Source organism: Onychomys torridus, chromosome 4, assembly GCF_903995425.1.
Source record: "Onychomys torridus chromosome 4, mOncTor1.1, whole genome shotgun sequence".
NCBI lineage: Eukaryota > Metazoa > Chordata > Mammalia > Rodentia > Cricetidae > Onychomys > Onychomys torridus.
In genome coordinates, this window is record NC_050446.1 from 37,253,679 (window position 1) to 37,278,581 (window position 24,903).

At 41.2% G+C, this 24,903-nt stretch overlaps 1 protein-coding gene across 2 annotated transcripts in view; it reads right to left on the reverse strand.

The window, feature by feature from the left end:
* Positions 1–24,903, reverse strand: part of LOC118582574 (lymphocyte antigen 75) — a 133,667-nt gene that overhangs the window by 41,837 nt on the left and 66,927 nt on the right. The window contains exons 28-35 of one of the 2 annotated variants that reach the window (XM_036185547.1): positions 23,748–23,864; positions 20,988–21,182; positions 18,020–18,246; positions 16,399–16,567; positions 12,964–13,113; positions 9,703–9,825; positions 7,958–8,125; positions 5,090–5,610 (exon numbers count right to left, since the gene is read on the reverse strand). In XM_036185547.1, coding sequence (XP_036041440.1) covers positions 5,432–5,610; positions 7,958–8,125; positions 9,703–9,825; positions 12,964–13,113; positions 16,399–16,567; positions 18,020–18,246; positions 20,988–21,182; positions 23,748–23,864 — 1,328 coding nt within the window. In that variant the 3' untranslated portion in view covers positions 5,090–5,431. Of the gene's footprint in view, positions 1–5,089; positions 5,611–7,957; positions 8,126–9,702; positions 9,826–12,963; positions 13,114–16,398; positions 16,568–18,019; positions 18,247–20,987; positions 21,183–23,747; positions 23,865–24,903 lie in introns of those variants that run through there. The other variant, XM_036185549.1, reaches the window with a different exon arrangement.

Consider the following 24,903-nt stretch of genomic DNA (forward strand, 5'->3'; position numbering starts at 1 on the left):
AACAACTGCTTGGGGATGTGGGATAGTTTCTCAAATCCTGCTTGTGATTAGCTTAGTTCAGGGGAAAGAAAGAAATGTATGAACATTCAGTTTGAGGAGGTGTAGATATAGTGAGACTATTTTCATCGAATATTCAGGGACTTAAGAGTCGAGTGTGCTGATCATCAGTTTTATGTTGAGATTGGGCTGTTCCCCTCTAAGTCACTCTACATTGTGTAAAGCAGTGTTTTCTCAGATGTGTACTGCTCTCAAAGGCTTTATTTCACAAGCAGCTGCTGACCCCATTTTGAGGATGGAGGATGACTGTGCACTGGTGGGCACGTGACCAGCACCATCTGTCTGGCTTCAGCTTCTTAGGCCTTTTTGAAACATCTTGCCTCTTGAATCCTTTGTAGTCATTCTGTAACATACACACACATGCATACACACACATGCATACACACACACACACACACACACACACACAAGTGGATACACTGTGTGATGAGTGATAGGTGATCTAAGAGTTAGTGTTAACATACAGACCAATGGAATTGAATTGAAGACCCTGACATTAATCCACACACATATGAACAACTGATTTTTGACAAAGAAGCCAAAACCATACAATGGGAAAAGAAAGCATCTTCAATAAATGGTGCTGGCATAACTGGATGTCAACTTGTAAAAAATTACAAATAGATCCATATCTGTCACCATGTACAAAACTCAAGTCCAAGTGGATCAAAAACCTCAACATAAATCCAGTTACACTGAACGTGATAGAAGAGAAAGTAGGAAGTACTTCTTAAACACATTGGCACAGGAGATCACTTCCTAAATATAACACCAGCAACACAGACACTGAGCACAACAATTAATAAATGGAGCCTCTTGAAACTGAGAAGCTTTTTTTGTGGGGCAAAAGACATGGTCAATAAGACAAAGCGACAGCCTATAGAATGAGAAAAGATCTTCACCAACTCCACATCTGACAGAGAGCTGATCTACAAAATATATAAAGAACTCAAGAAACAAGACATCAAAATACTGAACAATCCAATTAAAAATGGGCTAAAGAGCTAAACAGAGAAATCTCAAAAAAAGAGTCTCAAATGGCTAAAAAACATTTAAGGAAATGCTCAACATCCTTAGTCATCAGAGAAGTGCAAAATCTGAGATACCACCTTACACCTGTCAGAATGGCTATGATCAAAAACACTAATGACAGTCTATGTTGGAGAGGATGAGGAGCAAAGGGAACACTCCTCCACTGTTGGTGGGAGTGCAAACTTGTTTCTCAGAAAATTGGGAATCGATCTACCTCAAGACCCAGCCATACCACTCTTGGGCATATACCCAAGAAATGCTCAATCATACCACAAAGATACATGCTCAGCTATGTTCATAGCAGCTTTATTTGTAATAGCCAGAACCTGGAAACAACCTAGATGCCTGTCAACTGAAGAATGGATTAAGAAAATGTGGTACATATACACAATGGAGTGCTACTCAGCAGAGAAGAACAATGACAGCATGAAATTTGCAGGCAAATGGATGGAACTAGAAAATATCATCTTGAGGTAACCCAAACCCAGAAGGACAAACATGGTATGTACTCACTCATAAGTGGATACTAGATATAAAGCAAAGAACAATCAGACTGCAACCCACAGAACTAGGGAGGCTACATAGCAGGGGGGACCCTAGGATGGCTGTGGCTTATAATAAGTTTTGGTTTTACTAAATCACTAGGCAAGCCTCAATGATTTCACTATTAGGATAAGAATTTGTACTGTATCAAGCTGATACTAATAATAAAAAATGAGTTAGTGTTAAAAAAACAGAGCTCAGGGGTTTGGGGATTTATCTCAGTGGTAGAAAACAAACAAACAAACAACAGAGCTCAGAGGCTGGAGACACTGTTCAGAGGTTATGAGCTACTCTTCCAGAGGACCCAAGGTTTGTTCCCAGTACCTGCTAGGAAGCTCACAATGTCTGTAGTGCCCAAACCAGGGAATCTAAGACCCCATCCTCACCTCAGCAACCACCCGCATTCATGTGCACATGCCAACACACATACACATAATAAAAATAAAATAAATCTTTAAAATATTGAGATTGCAATAGACGAACGCATGTTTGCCTCAGCCAGAATTATGAAGGAAGCAGATGTTACCACTGAAACTGCGGTGCCTTGTGATCTGATAGTCAATGAAGTCTGACATTGTGCAATTGGCACAAACATGTTTGTCTGTGTTTCTGACACAGTGCTTTCATGAAGGCTCAGTTTAGAAAGTCTTTCTTTTGAGAACGAATTCAAATTTCTCTTCCTAAGCGAGATACAGTTACTGCATTAACTAGTAGTAATGACATCTCCTCTTCTGCAAGAGGGGTTTAGCATTAGAAGAGGCCTAAGATAAGGAATAGGGATCGACAACATTCTCCACAAGAATCAGCAAAGCGGGGGCGCTGGAGAGATGGCTCAGGGGTTAAGAGCAATAGCTGCTCTTCTAGAGGTCCCGGGTTCAATTCCCAGCATTCACATGGCAGATCACAACTGTCTGTAACTCCAGTTCCAAGGGACCCAACCCCCATGGCAAAAAACACCCATGCACATAAAATAAAAATAAATAAATTTAAAAAAAAGAATAAGCAAAGGATCAGGCGTGGAGCTTAGTAAGAACATAGCCAAAATAATAATAATAATAATAATAATAATAATAATAATAATAATAATAATAATATTTTTTTTTCTTTAGCTGGGTGTGGTGGTACATGCCTTTAATCCCAGCACTTGGGAGGCAGATCTGAGTTAGAGGCCAGCTTGGTCTACAAACAGTTCCAGGACAGCCAGGGCTCGACAGAAAAACCTTGTCTCAAAAACCAAACCAAACCAAATACAGCAGCCCTTTGCTAGGGAGAATTTGCAGATGTCTGAGGAAGGGGAAGGGAGGAAGAAGGGGGAATGTTGGTGTCACTTTGTACTTCTTCCCTGTGCTTATTTATGGGACCACTGACTTGCTTTTTTAGGTGTCTGGCTTGAAGAGACAAATTTGACCAGACCTTGTGCAGTAACTGGGTTAGCCAGGAAAGGCTGGAATGGGTTTTTGAGACATCTGGGACTGAGAAATGGGGAAAGGGACCACTAGGGGGCAGTTCTGGATTTGTTGAGAAGAGCTTTCAAGTACATCATCTAATGGATCATTGGAACTATGCATTTGAACCTGGAGGGAACAAGTAAGAAGGATCCTCTAAGAGGAGCACAAAGAATGGGATCCCTACTGAGAGATGCTAACAGACACATTGAGGGCTTGAGAGAAGGCTCTGTAAGAGAGGCTTAGTGTGCAAGCCTCAGGACCAGAGTTTGAATCCCCAGCAGCCATGTAAAGGGATGTACATGGCTTTGCTTGTCTGAGACTCCAATATTTTTGGGCAGAGACCAGTGGATCCTTGGAGCTTTCTGGATAAGTTGCCTAGACAAAATGGCAAGCTTTTAATTTACAAGATAAGCAGACATACAGCAATGGAGGAAAACCCTTGATATCCTTTGATACAAGTGCACATGGAAGCATGCACCCATACTCTCATGTGCTACACACACACACACACACACACACACACACACACGCACGCACGCACACGCAAGCACATGCACACACACGCACCACATACACCACACACAAAAGAGAAACATTGAGCCAAGGAGACTAAAATCATTTAGAGATATAGGGATTTATTCTTTAAATAGTGCCTAAAAAATCTTTAATACCTCAATTTGCAATAGCTGGACACTTTCTCATCATACTAGACATGGTATACAATCAAACCTAGTTCAGAGATGCTTTTGCATGCACGGATCAACCCCAACACTTTTAAAAGGCAAGACAACTTTACCATGGCATCAGCCTTATACACAGCTGTAGTCACATTGCATTGGTTTAGTTCTCTGAAGATACTCTTAATGATTATTTAAAAGATGCCTCAATAAAAATATTTAGGACATTTGTAGACCATATTAAAACAGTCTTAGAAAATTATTTACAACTTTTTGATAGTATAAACACCTCAAACAAAATAAATCTGGATCTTGTACAAAAATATTCTAAAGTATAAATATGAGTTAAACACTGAATAAAACAGTGACCCTATTTAGTGGCTTGTAAGAATATATTCTGGGTCTTAAAATGGAAATTACACCCACAAAAATCTTTTTCTTTTTTCTTTTTCTTTTTTAGCTGAGGATTGAACCCAGGGCCTTGTGCTTGCTAGGCAAGCGCTCTACCACTGAGCTAGCTAAATCCCCAACCCTTTATTTAGGTTTTAGATATTTCCACATTAATCACAAAGTTTCAAGTTTCACAGTCTTAGCCGCTGTCATTTTCACAAATACAAAGTTAGCAAATACAATACAAAGACCGCTTTTATGTTTTCCTGGGGTAAAAAGGCAACAAAATAACACATTCATCAAAAGTTGATGTGCTGTGTGAAATATATAAACTGTAAAGTTTAAGTCTCATCTGTAGTTGGGTCCTTTAAAGAAGAAAATCATCAAACACAAGACATGCTGATACAGCATGCCTAGTCAATTTAACAGTAACATTCCCATACTTTAGGAAACATTAAGCTGTTTTCACAAAACAAAATTAAAAAAGGAACTCCACTGAATATGAGTAATTATAAACAGAAAACATAACAATTAATTAATATTGGTATAAATACCTTCAAAATAATATAAGGAACACCTTCCAAGAGGCTCCACTTTCTGTGTATAAAGTATGCCTTATTAAGTTTTTTTTCCCCAGTGCCATAGAAGGCTATTTTTGGAACATTATTGATCTTATTTGTAGCTGAGTTTTTGCCTGAGGTACTAACTTTACCTTTGGCCAGATGCTCATATAAATTAAAAGGTAGACGTGGAGCCTAGTAGTACTGACAGTTTTAATTTTCTAGGAAGCTGTTAAAGCGCTATTAAAAGATGCACATATGTACTTAGCAACTGCATTTTTTTTTTTTTTTTTTTTTGAGACAGGGTTTCTCTGTGTAGTTTTGGTGCCTATCCTGGATCTTGCTCTGTAGACCAGGCTGGCCTCAAACTCACAGACATCCGCCTGCCTCTGCCTCCCGCGTGCTGGGATTAAAGGTGTGTGCCACCGCCCTGCGGCTTGCAACTGCATTCTTACAGAGACAATTCACATTGGTTGAGTTTATCCCTTGTAAACAATTTGAATCTCCATCTTGACTTTAAGTCCTATCTGCTCTGGTGACTGGAGTCATTAGTGTGGCGGTTAGCGGGTTAAGGAATTAGGCGCCTCAGCTGAGCAACTCACCAACTAAAAGCAACCCTAAGACTTCTACTTTGAAACAGAGTAAACACTGATTGTGGGGCAATGTTCAGCGGCTCATCTTTCTTCTGGAACTTTGGTGCCAATGAACAGACTCTTGGAAGAAATTAGTCGTGGAAAGGAGGGAGCATTACCTCGTCTTCATTGGCTCCATGTTCATACCGAACAGAGGACAAGCCAGTCCAGCGGAAATGTTTTTTTTGCACGAGGAACCAAATCAGTCCACTGATGAGTGCTAAGACACAGAGCACAGCGAACAGGATGGCTATGCCTCTGTAATCCGAGCCTGGAATCCAGATGGTACATTGTAAGAGAAAAGCAACTGTTACCGAACGGTAAGAGACTAAGCCCTGTACAGATTCAAGATTGTTTCATAGCCATGACAGATTCTAACACGCCATTAAACACCAAACTGCTTTAAAAAAAAAAAAATATATATATATATATATATATATATATATGTGTGTGTGTGTGTGTGTGTGTGTGTGTATGTGTATATATATGTGTGTGTGTGTGTATATGTGTGTGTACATATATATATATATATGGTTTTCTTTACATAAAATGCTTTTCATTTTTCTCCCAAAGAAATTAAAGGATTGCCATTACTTCCTTCTACTCACCACCTTCCTTAGGAAAACAGCGTAACATGTATTATTGGACTTTCCATCCTCCCCTCCCTAATGGGGTTGGACCTCAGGGCTTTGCACATGCTAAGGCAAGCACCCCACCCAGCTACATCCTTATTGCTTGTTCATGAATTCAAATGTCCTCTCCATGCTCACCCACTTCTCTTATGTATTCAAGCTGCAGATTGGACATCCCCGTATCGATTCCCATGTCCCAAACTCAAAATGGCCATGACCAGAACTGTAACTTTTATCACACCAGTGCTGTCCCCTCTTTGCCCAAATGCCCTAGTTGCTGCCCACTCCGCTGAGAAAAGAGCCAGGGCTCCCTGCCCATTGTTCGCAGCCTCACGAAGGGTCTCTGTCCGCCTAGCTTGCTGCTCTTCCTTGAGCATGCGCATCCTTCTGCCACTGGAGTCTCTCCAGCTGGGTCCTCTGCTGTACCTGTCTCCCGAGCTTGCTGGGCTGACCTTTCTGAGCTCAGCCTCAGCACCTCCACTACAGACACCTTCCTAGAGTTATATAATAACCACCAACCTGGTTGTTAGCACATGGAGTTGCTAACTCTTTGTTTCTTCCCTCTCTTTAAAAAACAAAAAAACAAAAAAACAAAAAAACCAAACTTGACCTGTTTGTCCCTAATCCATCTTCCTCACAGAATTGGACAGTCTGTGATAACACGCAAGCTGATCCACCTCGTTCAGGAGCATTTCAGCATGCAAAACAGGGTGGCACATATCAACACATGCACAAACGTATGCCATTCACTGCAATCCGCTTTTATCATTAATATTTAGAATACCAAAATGGAAAGCCTATGCTAGTTGTTTTTAAATGTTAATGTAAAAGGGTTAGATCCTTTTCTCCGCAAACGAAGCTCAGTGATATTTTTATGGTTGTTTCATACATCAATTCAGGACAAGACTAAAGTTCAAATCGCAATTTCATACAGCTACTGTGAGCACTTTAAGTAGTTAGGTCTAGTTATAGATGGTCTTAAAATTTTTTTATGGCCAGGTGTAGTGGCACACGCCTTTAATCCCAGCCCTTGGGAGGCAGAGGCAGGTGAATATCTGTGAGTTTGAGGGTAGCCTGGTCTACATAGTGAGGTTCCAGGGCAGACAGGGCTGCATAGTGAGACTCTATTAAAAAAAAAAAAAAGCAAAAACAAAATAATAAAAGAAAATAAAATTCACTATGAAAGTTTTATGGGACCAGAGAAAAAGACCACAAACTGGCTGTGGTGGTTTGAATGAGGAATATTCCCAAAAGGCTCATGAATTTAGACTCTTGGTCCCAGTTTGCGCCCATTTGGGGAAGTTACGTAACCTTTAGTAGGCGGTGCCTTGCTGCAGGAGGTATGCCACAGGGTTTTGAGGGTTTCTAGCTTTATCCCACTTGCTGCTTGCTCTCTTTGCTTCCTGTGTGTGGATGGCAATGGGATCATTCCATCACCTTCTACCATGCCTGCCTGTTGCCACATTTCCCCCAACATCTGGGGCTATATCCTTCTGCTCAAGCTGAAAGAAAGCCTTTCTTCTGTAAGCAGCAACAGGAAACCAGCCACACTACACTGGCCACAAAAGCAGACTTTTAAGCTTTTACACAGAGAAAATACAGAATAAAATACATTGGAAGGACATTCCCAAAGAAATTTCATCCTCAGTTCTACGGCATTTTCCATTTTTTAGTTAGGAGAGACTTATATAGAATTTGGGCTGTTTAATAGCTTTATTTTGGAATTCTAGATGCATTATATATTTATATAGCATATAAAATCTCTGTGATTTAATGAGGATTTGAGATATGCTTTATAAATACTTAAAATTACAGGGAAAAACAAAAGTACATAGATGTGCTGTTTGTTTATTGGCAGTAATGGGTCAACCTAGGGCTTCATGCTCACCAAGTAAGGGTTCTCCCACTGAGCTACAAGAGCATCCCTATGTTTATTTCTTAGCCTATTCTGCTCACAACTCTCTTAAGGACAGGTTGCATACTCACTCAGAGGAACTTTGCAAACAACTCTCGCGTATCCACGTGAGCAGTCGACTTTTCTCCAGGTTTCATTTGAAGCTATTAAAATGCTACATTTTCCATCACCATTCCTGTTTTTATTTTCCCATTTGGCAAATGTCGCATCTAATCCATCTAACCAACTCCAAGACTGATCTAAAGAAAGATAATAAATGTAATTATATTTCTTGCTACTAATTACTTACAAAGCTTTAAAAAAGCACGAGATTCAAATAACTGATTTTCTTAGCATGGTGTTTAACTAATTTTTTAAAAAAGGTTTATTTATTTATTATCTATAGTGTTCTGCCTGCATGTATGCCTGCAGGCCAGAAGAGGGCGCCAGACCTCATTACAGGTGGTTGTGAGATACCACGTGGTTGCTGGGGATTGAACTCAGGACCTCTGGAAGAGCAGTCAGTGCTCTTAACCTCTGGGCCATCTCTCCAGCCCCATGGTGTTGTTTTATATGATAGTATTATTTAAAAATAAAACTGACAGGCTGAAGAGACAGCTCATTCCGTGACGTGTGCCCCATGTAAGCACAAGGACAGGAGTCTGATCCCTTAGGACCCATGTGAGGAAACAGGACAGCATGGCACATGCCTATAAACTCAGCACTGGTGAGGTACAGACCAGATTCCTGGGCTTTGTTCACCAGCCACTCTGGATTTTTCACTGAGCCTACCGCTAGGCTCAGTGAAAAATCCTATCTCAAATAATCAGGTGGGGAGCAGCGGAGAAAGATACCTGATGTTGACCTCTGACCTATATACACATGCATACACATGTGCATGAACACACATAAATACAGTGGAGAGAAATTCAGGAAGCTGAATTTCAGGAAGTGAAAGAAATTCACCCAGCAGTGACCTCTAGCCTTCACACATGTGCGCACATGGGCACACACAATGAAATTCATTAAAAATAAGCAAAGGCCTTAGTGGTGTATTTTTGTTATTTTAAGTTATATGTAGGCATGTATTTCTGTACATGTGAGTGCAAGTGTCTGTGGATGCAGATCCCCAGGAGCTGGAGTTCCAGATGGTTGTGAGCCAATGGACGTGGGTACTGGAAAACTAACTCGGGTCCTCTGGCAGGGCAGCAAGCATTTCTTTAGCCCCATTTTCATCCTTATGGAGCGTTCTATTAGACACTCACACATGTGTTTTGATAAAGGTACAGAGTGCTTGCTTGCGATAAACACATTTGCAGGGATATTTAATCTCCATTCTTTAGGAAAACGGTGTCATTAAAACTATGCAGCTGGGGGAAGGGACTACAAGGGCTTGGGATCACTTCCACCCCATTTTTGTTTTTCAGCAGTATAAATGTGTAAACACCATTTATAATTCATTTAGACAGCTAATATTGAACCCGTTCATTTTTTGAAAATGACTCGGTATTTTAGAGTTGACATTTATTTTAATTATTTAGTATTCAATTTTACATGAAGTATGAAACAGATTACCAGATTTATATACTTAATTCATTTTTTATCAATTTCAGCTTCATATTTCAAATCCTGTATCTGTTCTTTACAGAAAAATTCTTCTACAAATTCTCTTTAGATTTAACTGAACTTTTGGAAAAATATAGCACTGATAAGACTTAATTTTGAACTATGGTAAAACCATTCAGTGTTAGAAAACAGGTGTGGGCCACTATGTCCAATTTTAGAACTCTCTCCACACACACACACACACACACACACACACACATGTGTCACTTACCGAGTGAATGTTGAGAAAATCCAAGCCAAACTCTCATAGTTATATTATAATTCTCCCTCATCAATCTGCTCACAAATTTATTCTCATTTTCATCTGCTATGGTGACAATGTTTGCAGACTGATCTGTGGAAAGCAAACAAATTGTACTTAATTAACTCCATGTTAAACATGTAAAGCAAGCGCTTTATTCTGAATGAGCCCGTTTGGAAGAAACAATCTCTATTGTGAAGAAGACCATTGAGAAATTCAAGCTTCACCCAGAGGCTCTCTTTAAACTTTTGGTATTTATGTCAAAAGTGAAAAGTGTTCTCACAAATAACAGTTCCAAAGAAATTAGAAATGTTTTTAAATTAAAAATTTGCATACAGAAATTTCATAATTTAAAAATTAAAAAATATGTATCTGCCAGGGCGGTGGTGGCACACACCTTTAATCCCAGCACCCAGGAAGCAGAGGCAGGCAGATCTTAGTGAGTTCAAGGCCAGCTTGTTCTACAGAGAGAGATCCAGGAAAGGCGCAAAGCTACACAGAGAAACCCTGTCTCGAAAACAAAAACAAAAAACAAACAACAACAACAACAACAACAAAACATGTATCTGGCAGCAATTTTTGGTTCTGGAAGTGCCAAACTAGGGAGACCTTTGTATTTGAGCAGCTGGCTGTAATCACTGGGGCTTGTGACTGTACAAGTATACGTTACCTATATATTTCTAGGTCTTGCCTCAAAAAAGTGTTTTTGTGTAACTTAGATTTAAACTTCCTTCTGCTCAAAATAGAATTCAAAGAAGCCTGGCCTGTGATCTGAGGGAGCATGCACTCTCCTTCCATGGTACTGCACACAGAAATGTGATTGGTCATAACCATCAAAAGTTCCTAAAAGTGATATGGGATTGAGTGAGTGAAAATTCTTTAAGCTTAGCATGTTTCCTAAACACCTGCAGGAAATAGTGTTATAAGTTACATCAGATAGAATAGAAATTAGTAATAAGTAGGCTAGGAAATCCATCTTAAAAGGAAAGAACTTTGTCCCTGCACCGAATGTGTTTAACATTATGCGGCCTGGGAGATAATACCAAAGGTATTATCACCTTTTACAGAGGAAGAAACTGAGTCATGAAGGTGAAGCCAGCCAGCTAGAGAACTTAAAAAGGTGATCAAAACCTTTGAAAGAAGAATGGTTCTAAGTTCACCATCTTCAGAGCGCTGTGCTCCATGTGCAACACTTAATGCCATTCCTACGATGCCCCCAATGTCCCGGACTCCCAACTTTCCATCCTCATTGGTTAGATGAGAAGAGAAACAGTCCTGCAATGTAGCAGTGTCTGTTAGCAACTCATCTGAGAGTTGGCAAATGAACCCAGCCTGTCTGCCTTGAAGGTTTAAATATCTTACCTGCCCACATGCTACAGGTACAGCAAATGTTCTTATTTCCCCGCTTAGGGGGAAGAGGCATACACCCATGTAAATGCATAGATACATCTTAGAATGCTTCTCATCATATATAAACATGTACAGCACACCAAGTTTCCCTCCCATGCAAAGCTCCTGTTATGTAGTTAAGCAGTAACTAAAATGCTTTCTAACCAGCCAACTGCCTCCACAATAGTGAGCAAAATGAACAAGCTAAATGCCATCTGCCTGGCTACATAGCTACCCAAGGATGAAGTGAAAAGGTTTTGATTTTTGAAATACTGTAGGTGGCTTTCCTAGAAGTCATTTTACATTTTGATTGAAGGCAATGACTGGGTCCCTCATGGGAGGTAGTCAGTTACTGATTTTTTTTTTTTTTTCTGAAATTACTAAATCTGAAGTCCAACGTCCTGCCCATTTTGGGGGTTCTTAGGATGTGGGGCAATCCTATCCAGAATGGATGGACAACTCATGCTCAGTTGATTTTATTACCCTCTTCAGTATCAGCTTAATATAAAAAAACTCAATAATAGGCTACAGAGTCAATTATATGTTGCCTTTTAACCCCCTTTTCTAAGCATCTTGAAGCTATTGAAAACTGTTTCATTTGTTATCACTGCTACTTGATATGAATAGATAGATCACTTGGCGTTTTTTCTTCTTTCCATTTTTACTTTCTATATATTCGCTCTTATTTTGATATTTATTTGTTTTTGAGACAGGGTTTCCCTGTGTAGTGTTGGCTATCCTAGAACTTACTCTGTAGACCAGGTAGGCCTCGAACTCACAGAGACCCACCTGCCTCTGCCTCCTGAGTGCTGGGATCAAAGGTGTGAGCCACTACCATCCGGCTTTTTATTTATTTATTTATTTATTTAATTTAATTTATTTTTTTTTGAGCTGAGGATTGAACCCAGGGCCTTGTGCTTGCTAGGCAAGTGCTCTACCACTGAGCTAAATCCCCAACCCTTTATTTATTTTTGACATTAAAATCCTAGAATGTTTGTCAGGCCACGGTGGTGGCGCACACTTTCAATCCCATCACTCTGGAGGCAGAGCCAGGAGGATCTCTGTGTTCGAGGCCAGCCTGGTCTACAGAGCAAGATCCAGGACAGGCACCAAAACTACACAGAGAAACCCTGTTTCAAAAAACTGGAAAAAAAAAGTCCCAGAATGTTTATTATAAAGGTAAATAAACCCTGATCCTTGAGATGGGCTTATCAGTAGGCGGTCAGCTATACGCAGGATCTGATCATCCAGAATATTTTTTGCTCTCCTTCTTGGAGGTCCCATCCACATACTTTTGGTAATAAGCCACCAGGGCTTTGGAGACAGACTGTTGGATAGCATAAATTTGGGCCACATGACCACTACTCTTCACACGGTTATCCACACCAGCAAGTTGCTCTTTGCCCAGAAGCAGATGGGCTCCAGTAACTTGTACTGCTGCGTGTGTGGTTCGATCCTCTCCAGGGGATGTCCATTCACCTGGATGAGCCCGTTTCCCTGTTTGCAGCTGTCTGCTTGCATCTGAAGACCTGCACAGACTGCAGCTGACCCTTGGATGAGGGGTGAGCTCCTCAATGCGCAGCGCCCGCCGCCGGGAAAGGAAAGCTCAAGCATAGCTCTAACCAACTGAGCCGCATTTTCAATCAACATCCGTCATTTTTAATGACCTTTGCATTATTCCATTGAGCTATTCTGCATAAAATACTTATTTCCCGACTATTGGACAATAAGGTGATAATGCTACTATCAATACCCCCCCCCCCCGTCCCCCATTATTTCCTTAAGAAATAATTATGAAGAGTTAAAAATCAGTCAAAAGAAAACAAGTGAATTTTAACTTACCAAGTTCCTGACACAACTGTTTGGCCTCCGAGAAGCTGTGCAATGCTTGGTCAGTTGAGTAACAGTGGCCCCCATACTGGACCCACTGGGAAGCATCCCTCTTCGCCATTGGACACTTGGATGAGTGTCCACGAGGGGACAGCTCTTGAGCTGTGAAAAATGATAGAGACAGCTGTGATGATGCACAGAGGAAAGTCAATACTTCCCTCAGTGCTCATTCAATGCTCCCATATGAAACCCGTGCTTGTGGGTACGCAGCCTGTAACTCAGTCCATACAGCAGCAAAAGCCACGGTCTGGACTCTACAGAAACACTCTGGAATGCCATTTCCAAACCTCGATGGTAGATGAGGTAAGCTGCTTCCCCTGGAGGATGGAGTTCCACCAACTTAGAACAAGCAGATACACAGACTAGGGAAGGAAGAAAACACAGGCTTTGGTAGGTCTGTCCGTACTCTGAGCCAACAATTCAATTTCGTTCCCTTGGCTTCCCTTTTATTGTGAAAATGTAAACCAATGTTTATCTAGATACATAGATTGACTTTAAAAGTTGTATCCACAAGTAAAAAAAAATTGGCAATTTGTCAATCTCTTTCAAACCAAAAGATGTTATCTTTTGAAACTCTTAAGAGTTCATCTGGTTTCTACTTAACCCTGTTTTGTTTGTGTTTTAGCTGCGCTGAGTAACGCTAGCAGCCTCTGAAGGAAGGTTGGATCCCTTTTCAAGAGCATGAAACTGGAAAGAGGCTAAATACGACTCATCTGAGCTCAGTTGTGCTCTCTACACTACCTTAAACCTCTCCCTGTGGGCCCTGCAGGTCACAGGCGGGTGGGATTTTTCTTATTTGTGGCTTCTGTGATTCCAGAGAAAATGGCTTCTAACATTTCCTTCATCAACAACCTTGGGTTGACTAGTTCCTTCAGCTTCTGTCTTCTGTTAGAAGGCATGATCAATCCCTTCAAATTTCAGCTGTTGGCTTAGCCTTCCTAACGTTACCCATTTGAGCACCCCTGCCCCTCCTCCTCCGCTCCTCCACTCCCCTCCCCTCCCCCAGTCAGTTCAACAGCTGGAGTAGCGGGTGATGGAACAAAAGCAACCATTCAATTCCTCACTGGCGCCACTGGTGGAAGGAGCTGCTACCAGCAAATTCTTGCCTTTACCACTTTGTGAAAGTAGCTGAGGAGCCCCAGGGATATTGCCCTGTGATTCTGGGAGTAGCTGTGTGCTGCTTCAGTAGATGTGAAAGTGAGTTCACCCACCAGTCACCACAGCGCCACAGGGCACCACAGGGCATATGGCCTCTTAACATCTCACACTGCCAACCAACCTTGTTGGTTTCTAGAACTGTCTGTAGCTGGGCTGCCTTGTGTTGCAGACATTCCTTTCCTTTCTGATCTTAATGAAGTTGTGTTTCCAACTCATAAACTTTTTTTTAAGGGCTTGCATTGTGGTAAGTTTGTTATAGTCTTTTTGTTGTTGTTTGGCACTTAGAATCCAATATAGGGTCTCTCAAGTGTTAGGCAAGCACTTTAACACCCATCTACGTTCCAGCCCTGTTGAATTTCTGCTGGGGGGGGGGGGGGGGGAAAAAGTATTTTGAAACTTTATCTCATGTAGCTCAGGTTGGTTCAAGATGACCTTGAACTTCTCATCCTGCCAAGTCCAACTCCCACATGCTTGAATTATAGACATGCATCACCAGATCCAGTTTCTGAGGTGCCGGTACAGGAGCTGGGCTTTCTGTATGCTAGGTAAACAATCTACAAAGTTAGCTATGGTGTACAGCCTGACTGTAGCATGAATCTTAGAAGGTCTTATTAATAAAAACAAACCTGGAACCAGGTATTGGGGTGAATGCTGGAAGATCAGATAAGCAGAACAAGCCACAGCTTCCTCACCTACCCAATTCCTAGCTGACCCAGTTTCCTCAGACTGGAAGCCTCTCTGTCCTCATCTGAATGGGTCTCAGCTGAACTGCTGCTCAAAAGTCTAAACGCTTAACCAGTTCTAGTTCCTGGTCCTCACACCTTATAAACCTTTCTGCTTTCTGGGATTAAAGGCTCACTTTCTGGGATCAAAGGGGTGAGTCACCATACCTGGCTATTTCTAGTGTGGCCTTGAACTTACAGAGATCCATGCCTCCAGAAGGCTAGGATTAAAGGTGTGAATGCCACCATTTTCTAGCCTCTATATCTAGTGGCTGTTCTGTTCTCTGACCCCAGGTAAGTTTATTAGGGTGCACAATATTTTGGGGAACACAATACCACCACACCTGACCCCATTTTTCATCCTACCAGAAAAATATACATAACATATCCTTTATCACCTCAACTTTGTTTGTTTGCTGTTTTATTTTGAAACAGGGTTTTGTTTCTGTAGCTTAAGGCCACCTTAGAGCACACTATGTAGCCCTGAATGGCTCTGAGTTCCCTTTTTTTCCTCCTGAGTGCTAGGATTACACACGTGCACCAGCACACACACACCATCATCTTGATCATGTTTTAGTGTGCACCTCAGTGGCAATAAACACTGTCACACTACAGTAATCACTATTACCTAACTACAGAACTTTTCATCTTGCAAAACTCACCCTCTCTAGATCCTGACCTCCTATTACCGTGAACTTGAGAATTCTTGGTACCTCATAATACGGAGAATTATACAGACTTTTCCCTTTTATCACCAGCTTATTTTGCTTAGCATATTGTCTTCAAGATTTAGCCACACTGTGGCATGTGTTAGCATTTCCTTCCTTTTTAAGTAGTACTCCTGTGTGTGTTTTACATAGACATATTTGTACACATCTTGACACACTGTACTAAATTCTATTTATCCACTCATTTGTTGGAGGATTCCTGGGTCCTCTGCCTTTGACTATTATGAATTCTACTTCTATGAATGTGGCTGTACAGACACCGGTTTGAGTGTCTGTTTTCAGTCTTTTTTAGTCAAACCCTGGACGTGTACTTGCTGGACAATGTGGTAATATGTTTGTATTTTGAACGGTCATTCCCCACTCTGAAACGTCTGTTTTCTCAGATTTTTTTTTTTTTTTAATCACTGTGTGCTTTATCGTACGTCATGTATTCTAACAGTTGTTCTTTGTATTTCCTTTCCCCTTGTACCTGCGAAGGTGGTTTTTGATGATGCCATTACGGGAAGACCGAAGCCTTTGAGAACCATTTCTATGTGAGGCAAGAATCTCCAGATTCTAAAGTAAAATGTAACCGGTGCTAGAACGATGAATCTCCCTGGGAACAAATTCCCAGACAGATACATCAATTCTACATCCATTCACAAAATATCAGGAAGTGTGCTCTATAGAATTTGTGGGCAAGCCTTATTTAAAATCTACAAAATGGATATTAAACAATGATGTGCATACATTTATATCAGATTACAGTAAATACACAGTTATTTGAAAGCGAGTCTTACATTTTGTAGGCTTGTAACAAAGAGCACCATCCTTAACAGACAGGCACTTTTCATGTTTCCAAATTCCTTTCGGGTATAAGGCAACACAGTTTCCAGGAGATCCTTGGCTTTTCCATGGGGTGTAGTCAAATGCACTGCCATCGGCCCACTCGAAACTCGATTCACTCCCCTGTTTAAAAACAGTTTGGATACCCTGGACTCAGATGTGTGATTTCAGAAAGAATGGAAGAATGCACACAATGTAAGAAGTGAGCGCTGACTATCTACTTATAAACATTGTAAGTTTGGGCCTATCTGTAATGCCAGATATTTGCTTTTGATACAGTCATTTGGAGCATTTGCTCTGACAGAATTCAAGCAGGACTTCAAATTCAGAAACAGAGGCACTACATTCTATCCCTGGATTGTACTTAAAGACTGGATTCGTGAAACACATGCAAATGGCTTCCATTTACCTCTGTACCATAATTCAAGGATTAGACTCTGATTATCATGTTGTTCCGAAATTGTTTCATGTTGTTCTTTTCATTATTTGTGGTGCTGGGAATTGAACCTAGGGCTCACACAGGCTGGACTGTATCCTGCTCTCGAAAGCTGTTTTCTGAGCGTCACAGTTTTGTGGTTTGTGTCTGGCAACATTACAGAGGCCATCGCGCTGCAGAAGCTAGAAAAGGCAACCTCTCCCCAAGGAGCTAGACATGAGGAGACGACTTTCAACTTTGGCTTGAATCCATAGTCTTACTGTACCCTCCTTTTCTCCTTCCTTTCTTCCTTCTATTTCTCTTCATTCTTTTCTAAAGATTAAAGAGGCCCACAATTCTCAATGGATGGCTCTTTTAGTATTGCCAGACATTATTAGAAGTACATACATATAGATATAGGACTCAAATGATGGTACCAAAGATGTGTTATCAATATATTAATGTTTTTTATTTTTTTGGAATTTCAAAACTGAGTGTGGTATTTACATTATTTCCACCCCTGTCTATCCCTTCTCCAACTCCTCTTGTGTCCTCCCCTCCCAAATCCAAGAGATACTGACCGTTTTAAGAATTTTGGGGGTTGGAGATTTTAGCTCAGTAGTAGAGTGCTTGCCTAGTTCGATCCTCAGCTACACACACACACACACACACACACTCACACACACAAAAAAAGAATTTTGGTTGCCTGTTATAGGTATTTTTGTGCTAAAATATGAAAGAAATGTTATTAGCTGATTTTACTGGTGAGGAAATAAGATTGCAAAGGTTAAATAACTCATAACTATCAGCTACCACAGAAATGACAGATGTGCCATTAATACCGAAAGGCTTTTCTATTCCATGCTATGTACTTCATAGGAGCTTTCTAACTGGTCCTTCTCAAACAAGCTCTGGGGACCAAGGATGGAGCTCAGAGGTGGAACACGGATGTTGACTACTCCACCCACAACAAAAATAACTCCAAATCAAAAGACTACAAGAGTCTATTGAGTTATTAACCCACTGAACCCTTGGGATGGCCTGACATTTACGCTCTATAATTTTATTTATTCCATGCTGTAAAAGGTAAGAAACAACCAGGAATTAACCAATTTTAAAGTCACCGCTTTTAAAAATTTCTGAAACAAAGTGAGACTTACATCATGACTCGAGAGCCCAACCCAGAGAGGGAATCCATCACGGTTCACAATGTCTTCCAGAAAGAGCCGCTCATTTGTGTTGTGAACACTTGCTAAATGTCCTCCACTTTGAGAGCACATGTTCAATGCTTGGTACCAAGTCACCTTTTTCTGAATAACATTATAGATGCCATCCTCATACGGAATGAACTCTGGCAGTGTGCTATTGTGTTCTTCCTTGTAGTCAACTATAACACCGAAAATAAAAGGGCTGGTAAGTTTAAATAGTTTCAAATACATATTATGAACAAAATAACTTAAGAGGTCAAATGTAAACTTTGTGTTTCCTATTTCCACAGAACATATAAGGCTCCTAAAAAGTACACACACACACACACACACACACACACACACACACACACATTATAGTTGTAGTGACATGATGGCAAAGTGATTCAGCACTTGGACATGTGAGACTGACTGTAAAGGAGAGTTATCTGCACTGGGGGAGTCAGTGAACACAAAAGCAGTGATGCTGGAATTCCCGCGGGGACACTGGAGTCCCAGGACCGAGCTCCTCATGCTCAGGCTGCAATGAGCTAGTCTGAGCAGGTCAGTGATTAGTGTGATATGCTGAATAGAAATCCAAAGTACCAGGTTTTGTTGTTGTTGTTGCTGTTGTTTGTTTTGTTTTCAAGAAAGGTTCTCAGATACCTCAGGCTGGCCATAAAATCACTATGTAGCTGAGGCTAGCCTTGAACTCTTGATCCTCCTGCCTCTCTCTAAGTGCTGGCATTAGACATACAAACCATAGTACTTGGCTTCAAAGTATAAAGTCAATAACCAGGCGTCCGAAGTAGTTATAGAGTGTTAAACAAAGGATGAAAAGAAAGAATCGGGTTGGCAAGATGGTTCAACACCTAAAAGCATTTGCTCTGGTAACCTGATAACCTGCGTTCAATCCCTGGAACCCAGGGTGGAAGGAAGAAGGAAGCCCACAAAGTTGTCCTCTCCTAGCCACATGCATGAACACACACACACACACACACACACACACACACACAATTTCTAAAAATAAAAACAGTAATTGAACAAGCAACCAAACTACAGTGATGAGGGTATAAATGACTGGATAAATTTTAAAATGCAAACAAACAAGTATCTTGTACAGAATTCCAAATAATCACATAGATACTCTGCCCCACATCCCAAAGATGGAGGACAGCTCTCTCCTCCTGTAAGTGTGGACTGAGTGCAGCAGCATCTTTACAGAGAGCACGACATGGAGAGGGGACAAAAAGGGGAGTTTACAACTGAGAAATTAACAACACAGTCTTGACCAGAGAGATCAATGCTAAATCAGCAGTGATGTTGATGGTATTCGCTGTTCATAGGCTATGGTAAAAATGATTCCTTCTCCTACACTCAAATCACAGCTTAACCAAAACTGATAATCTAGACAATATATGGCCAGATAACCTCAAAACTGTCAAAACTAAGACACATCCTCATAGCTAAGAGGAGCCACGGCTGAGTCTAACGCAGTATCCTGGATGAATGTCTGAACAGAAAAAATACACTTAGTAAGAACTAGGGGATATGAGTAATGCATAGGCTTTAGTTAACTCTTATGCACCAATCAACGTTGGCTTATTAGTTGTGACAGATACTCATGAAAGAAGTTAACAACAGGGAGATTGGCTGTGGGGTAGTGAGAACTCTTAGTTCTAACTATGCAACTTCTCCACAAATCTGAATCTAGCCTAAAATAAAGATCTATTAAAATGTATATGGAAGAATGGAAAGCAAGCAAAGCTGACACTATGTGGTGGGACACTCAGAGAACAAGGAAGTTACTGGCTGACAGAATGATGCTCAATAAGAACAGAGAGAGAAGGTGAGGGTTGGGGGAGGCTTAGACAGTAGGAAGAGAGGCTGATGTCTAACATCTTAACCGTTTACAAGGACCCAGAGTGACTGTCAATAGGAGAACACTGACGTGACAGGTCTCCAGCACATTACTCAGCAGCACCGGGAACAGAGAGGGTCCACGAGGGGTGTCGCTGCCATGGGCCCCACATCAACAGACCGCTTAGCAAAGCAGGCTGCCAGTACTAAAGTTTTAAAGAGGACGTACTTTATACATAATTTACATTTCAAAATAGGCTTGTTTAAGTATTAGACAAGATTGTGGGGCACACGTTTTGCCTGGAATGTCAAAATTCTATTCAAACACTTTTTTTTTTTTTTGGAGTTGAGGATCGTACCCATGGCCTTGCACTCTACCACTGAGCTAAATCCCCAACCCCTATTCAAACACTTTTTAAAAAAAATAAATAAAATAAAAATTCTGTGCTTCTTTCAAGACTCAAATCAACTGCCACCTCCTAATTCTAACCGAGCTCTTTGTTCAACAAATAATCTAAGGCTTGCCTGCAAAGGATAGAAAAGTTAATGCTGTCTCACCAGCAATGTTTCCCTTCTGGAGTTTGGGACCAGGTCTCCAAGGGCTCTGTTCTCTTTGGTAACTCCTGCGGTTCCACATGTGCATATAAATGTGAAGGGAGCTCTCCAGACATGCGTGGTCTGAGTCTCTCTAGCAGGACTAAGGGTCTTACACTTGTTTTCCTGGAGGAGACCACGCCTTCTCATGCTTACTGTTGTGGCTTGACTATGAAGTGTCCCTCGCTGATGACACTGTTTGGGGACGTTGTGGAGCCTTCAGGAGGCAGAGCCTCACTGGAAGAGGTAGGTCACTGGGGTGGCCTTTGAGGCTTGATAGCCCTGCTCTACTTCCTGTTAACTCTCGGTTTCGTGCGTGTGTGGCACTATGACCAGCCAGCCTCCTGCTCCTGCATCATGTCCTCCTCCCCACTGAGATGGACCATACCCCCCTAGAACCATGAGCCCAAACAAACCCTTTTCCCCTTAAGTTGCCTTTTGTCAGGCTATTTTACCACAGAAACAGAGACGTGACCAAGACTCTTACCCATTTCGATTTTACAAGCTAAAATGCTGCGCTGGTAAAAACGAATTGTTTCTTCGATAGTATTGAAGGGCTGAATATCCCAGAAGCCATCAGTACTTAGACCAGCCAAAAATTGGGGATTTTTCACAGCTGGTCTTCCCGCTCTCCAGTGTGTGTATGATAATGCAGTCTTATCAAACCACATCAAAGAGTTGTCTAGGAAAGAAACACATTTTTCTATACTTAGAGATTAAATCAAAATTTCAGTTTCAATGCTAGTATTTCAAACCACCAATTTATTTTCTCCTTTCCTTACCTTCTAAAAGGTTGTCAGATTAACTATTCCTTTAAAAAAGTATCTTCTAATTGTAACAGTAAATCATGCTTGTTTTTAACTTGAAAATATGAATTATAAATATAAAAAATTAACTAGAACTCTACTCTTTGGTGGCTTATTTGTTACTCATCAACTATCCATTCTCCTTATATATACTTTTAACTGTAACATAAACAATTATAACTTTTTTAAAATTCTTGATATCTTATAAAATTAGTGAAAAATTACTTTCTCTGGATACAATTGTTATTGTTTGTTTCTGCTGTTTTAGGGGGCCTGTCATCCAGCGCCCAAATAAATCACACATGGAGGCTTATTCTTAATTATAAATGCCCGGCCTTAGCTTGACTTGTTTCTTGCCAGCTTTTCTTAACTTTAAATTATCACCTCTACCTTTTGCCTCTGGGTTTCTTCCTTTTCTTACTTCTGTATGTCTTACTTTCACTCTCACTATGTGGCTGGCTGTGTGGCTCCTAGCATCCTCCTCTCCTTGTTCTCTTGCTCTTTCTTCTTTTTCTCCTAGATTTCTCCTTCTATTTATTCTCTCTGCCTGCCAGTGCCACCTATCCTTTCTCCTGCCTCACTATTGGCCACTCAGCTCTTTATTAGACCATCAGGTGTTGTAGACAGGCACAGCAATACTGCTGCACAGAGTTAAACAAATGCAACATAAACAAAAGTAACACACCTTAAAATAATAGTCTACAACACACAGTTGTGCATACTCCTGAGTGGAAGATTTTAACACACTTCATTTCAATGTGGAGATCGTGCTTCTCAACAAATGGTGCTAAATAGCTGGGCATTCATACACAAAATTATGACTGTAAGCTCCTTGCTGTTACAATAAAAAATTAACTCAACCAGGCAGTGGTGGCACACGTCTTTAGTCCCAGCATTCGGGAGGCAGAGGCAGGTGGATCTCTGTGAGTTCGAGGCCAGCCTGGTCTACAGTGAGTTCCAGGACAGACAGGGCTACACAGTGAAACCCTGTCTTGAAAACCAATTAAAAAATAAGAATACATTTTTAGTTGTTTCGGATGATGCTGTGACAAAGAGGCTATGACTTGATTTTGCTAAGTTTCTAGACTAGCATATAAGACAATGACTCTATTTTATGGCCTCTTCCTACGCTGTGTCTTGCTGCCCCACCCTCGCTGCTCCCCCTCCCCACAGAACAGTCCCTTTCTGTTTCCATGTTCCATGCGTCCCAGCCCCAGAGGGCACAATTCAAATACTCATGCCTGAGTTTGCTCTCTTCCGCTCTGCACAATCATCTCCAGGGGAACCTGCACCTCGGAAGCTTTCCAACTTCAGGAGTACTTAATTTGTATATATGTTCTCCCATCTTTTATATCCACTTAAACAGACTGAACTCTGGGTAAAATGGTCTTTCTGGAAAAGCACAGACATTTCCTGGGAGTACCCACCCTAGGGGAAGCACAAGGGGGCATGACAAGGAGAGGAGAGACAGGGCACATTGCCCATTGGGCAGGCCCAGGCCTGGAGCTGCTCTTTCTGTCATGGGTCTATCGCTTCTTTGCTTGCTCTAACGCAACTCTGCTGCTTGGTCCATTGCCGTGTCCCATCTGGTCTCTTTTCTTCAAGGAGCTCGAGGGCCAGGACTACCTCGAGGGTAGAGATGAGAAGGAACGCCATCTCCCTCCATGACATGCCTACACATGGATCTCCTTCCCTAATTTCCAGACCTCCACGGACTTCAGGATACCCCTGATTTTCCTTCAAAGTTGGTCTTGTTTATTTTCTATTAGACATGGGGTTTTAAGATCTGTCCATATCAGTGGTATTTGGGAGGCATGATATTTAATCCAAATTTCAAATATCTTTCCCACTGTTAGACTAAGAATCTTATTTTTCTGTTGCTTACTATACACATCCCCCAATGCTATGAAGCCAAAAGGGGCAGCATCAATAGAAATGGGACCCTGTGCTTGTTCTTCCCACACAGTTATAATAGGAGTGCAAATTGGGGAGTTCTGTGGAAGTGTGGTCATTTTTAATTAGTCTTGAGTCGCCAGAAGGAAGGGTGGAGATGGGAAATTACTCTCTACCATTTAAATCTAGGATTGGGGTAAAGGTGTGTTAGTGGCAGAGCAGACACACAAAAACCTTAGTGGGATTATTACATGCCATAGCAGATATATAAACCGTACTGGTGCATCCATAAACCTGGTCTTTAAAGAATTGCATTTTGAGCCAGATGTGGCAGCACGCACCTTATAATCCCAGCACTCAGGAAGCAAAGGCAGGCAGATCTCTGAGTTCAAGGTCAGCCTGGTCTATAAAGAGAGTTCCAGGACAGCCAGGGCTGTTACACAGAAAAACTCTGTCTTGAAAACAAACAAACAAAAGAATTGCACTATGAAGTTTGATACACAAGTCATAATGAAGTGCTAACGGAGAAGCCCGCAGTTACCACTTACTTTTGTAGGTTATTCCTAACATGACCCATGAGGCGATATAATTGTAGTAAAGAAGCTGGTCCATAACAAAGGTATTCTCCTCTTCATTTCGAATACTCAGAATATGTGCTTTTGAATCTGTCAAAACAAGAAGGCCAATTTGAACAAGTCCTGTGTACACAATCCTCTGTCTTCCCTGAGAGTCAGGCAGCCCTCCTTCCCAGATGTATCTACACCGGAGCGGCCATCAGCTTGCAGAGCAGACAGGCTGTGCAGCGGTCAGACATTCTGGTGGACACCTGGCCCCACAGGACATGGGGATCTGGTAGCTGAGCTGAGAACTTAAGACACCCACTTTCCCTTCATTTAAAGCTCACTTTCCGAAGGGCATTAATGGGGTGCTGCCCCTGTACAAAACTTCTTTAGTATGATTTTAAATTAAAATAAAATTATATCACTTCCCCCTCAACTCATAAGACAGGCCTACTACCTCTTCCTCAGACACCACTGCTACATTAGGGTTAAAGGTGGCTAGTATTTCCAAAATGTGTTGTTCAGAAAAAACCAGGGGGCCTCTCAGGAAAAGTACACATGGATAAAACATTTGGAAACACTGATACAAACAAAGTTAATCAACTTCATTTATAACGGTATTTCTTTTTTAAATTGTTGTTCTTATTTTCTTTTTTATTATTGAAAATAGATTATTTTTCATCATACAATACATCTTGATTATGGTTTCCTTTCCCTCTACACCCCCAAGTCCTCCCCCCCCCCCCCCCATCCCTCCTCCCATCTGGATACACCCCCTCTTCGGTCTCTCATTAGAAAACAAACAGGCATCTAAGGGATAATAATAAAATAAAGCAAAAAGATAAAACAAAAACAAACAGAAGGAAAAGAACCCAAGAAAAGGCACAAGAAACAGATACAGATGCAGAGACCCACTCATGCACACGCTCAGGAATCCCCAAGAAACACAAGACCAGAAGCCATAACATATATACAAAAGACCTGTGAGGTAAAAAGTAAAATAAATAAAATTAAATTGAAGGTAAATAAACAGTAATTAAGAAAAGAAGATAAGGGAAAAGCCCTGCCATGACATTATGAGACAAGGAACCTCCAAAGATGTCACTGAGTTCGTTTGCTGCTGGCCTACTGCTGGGCACACAGT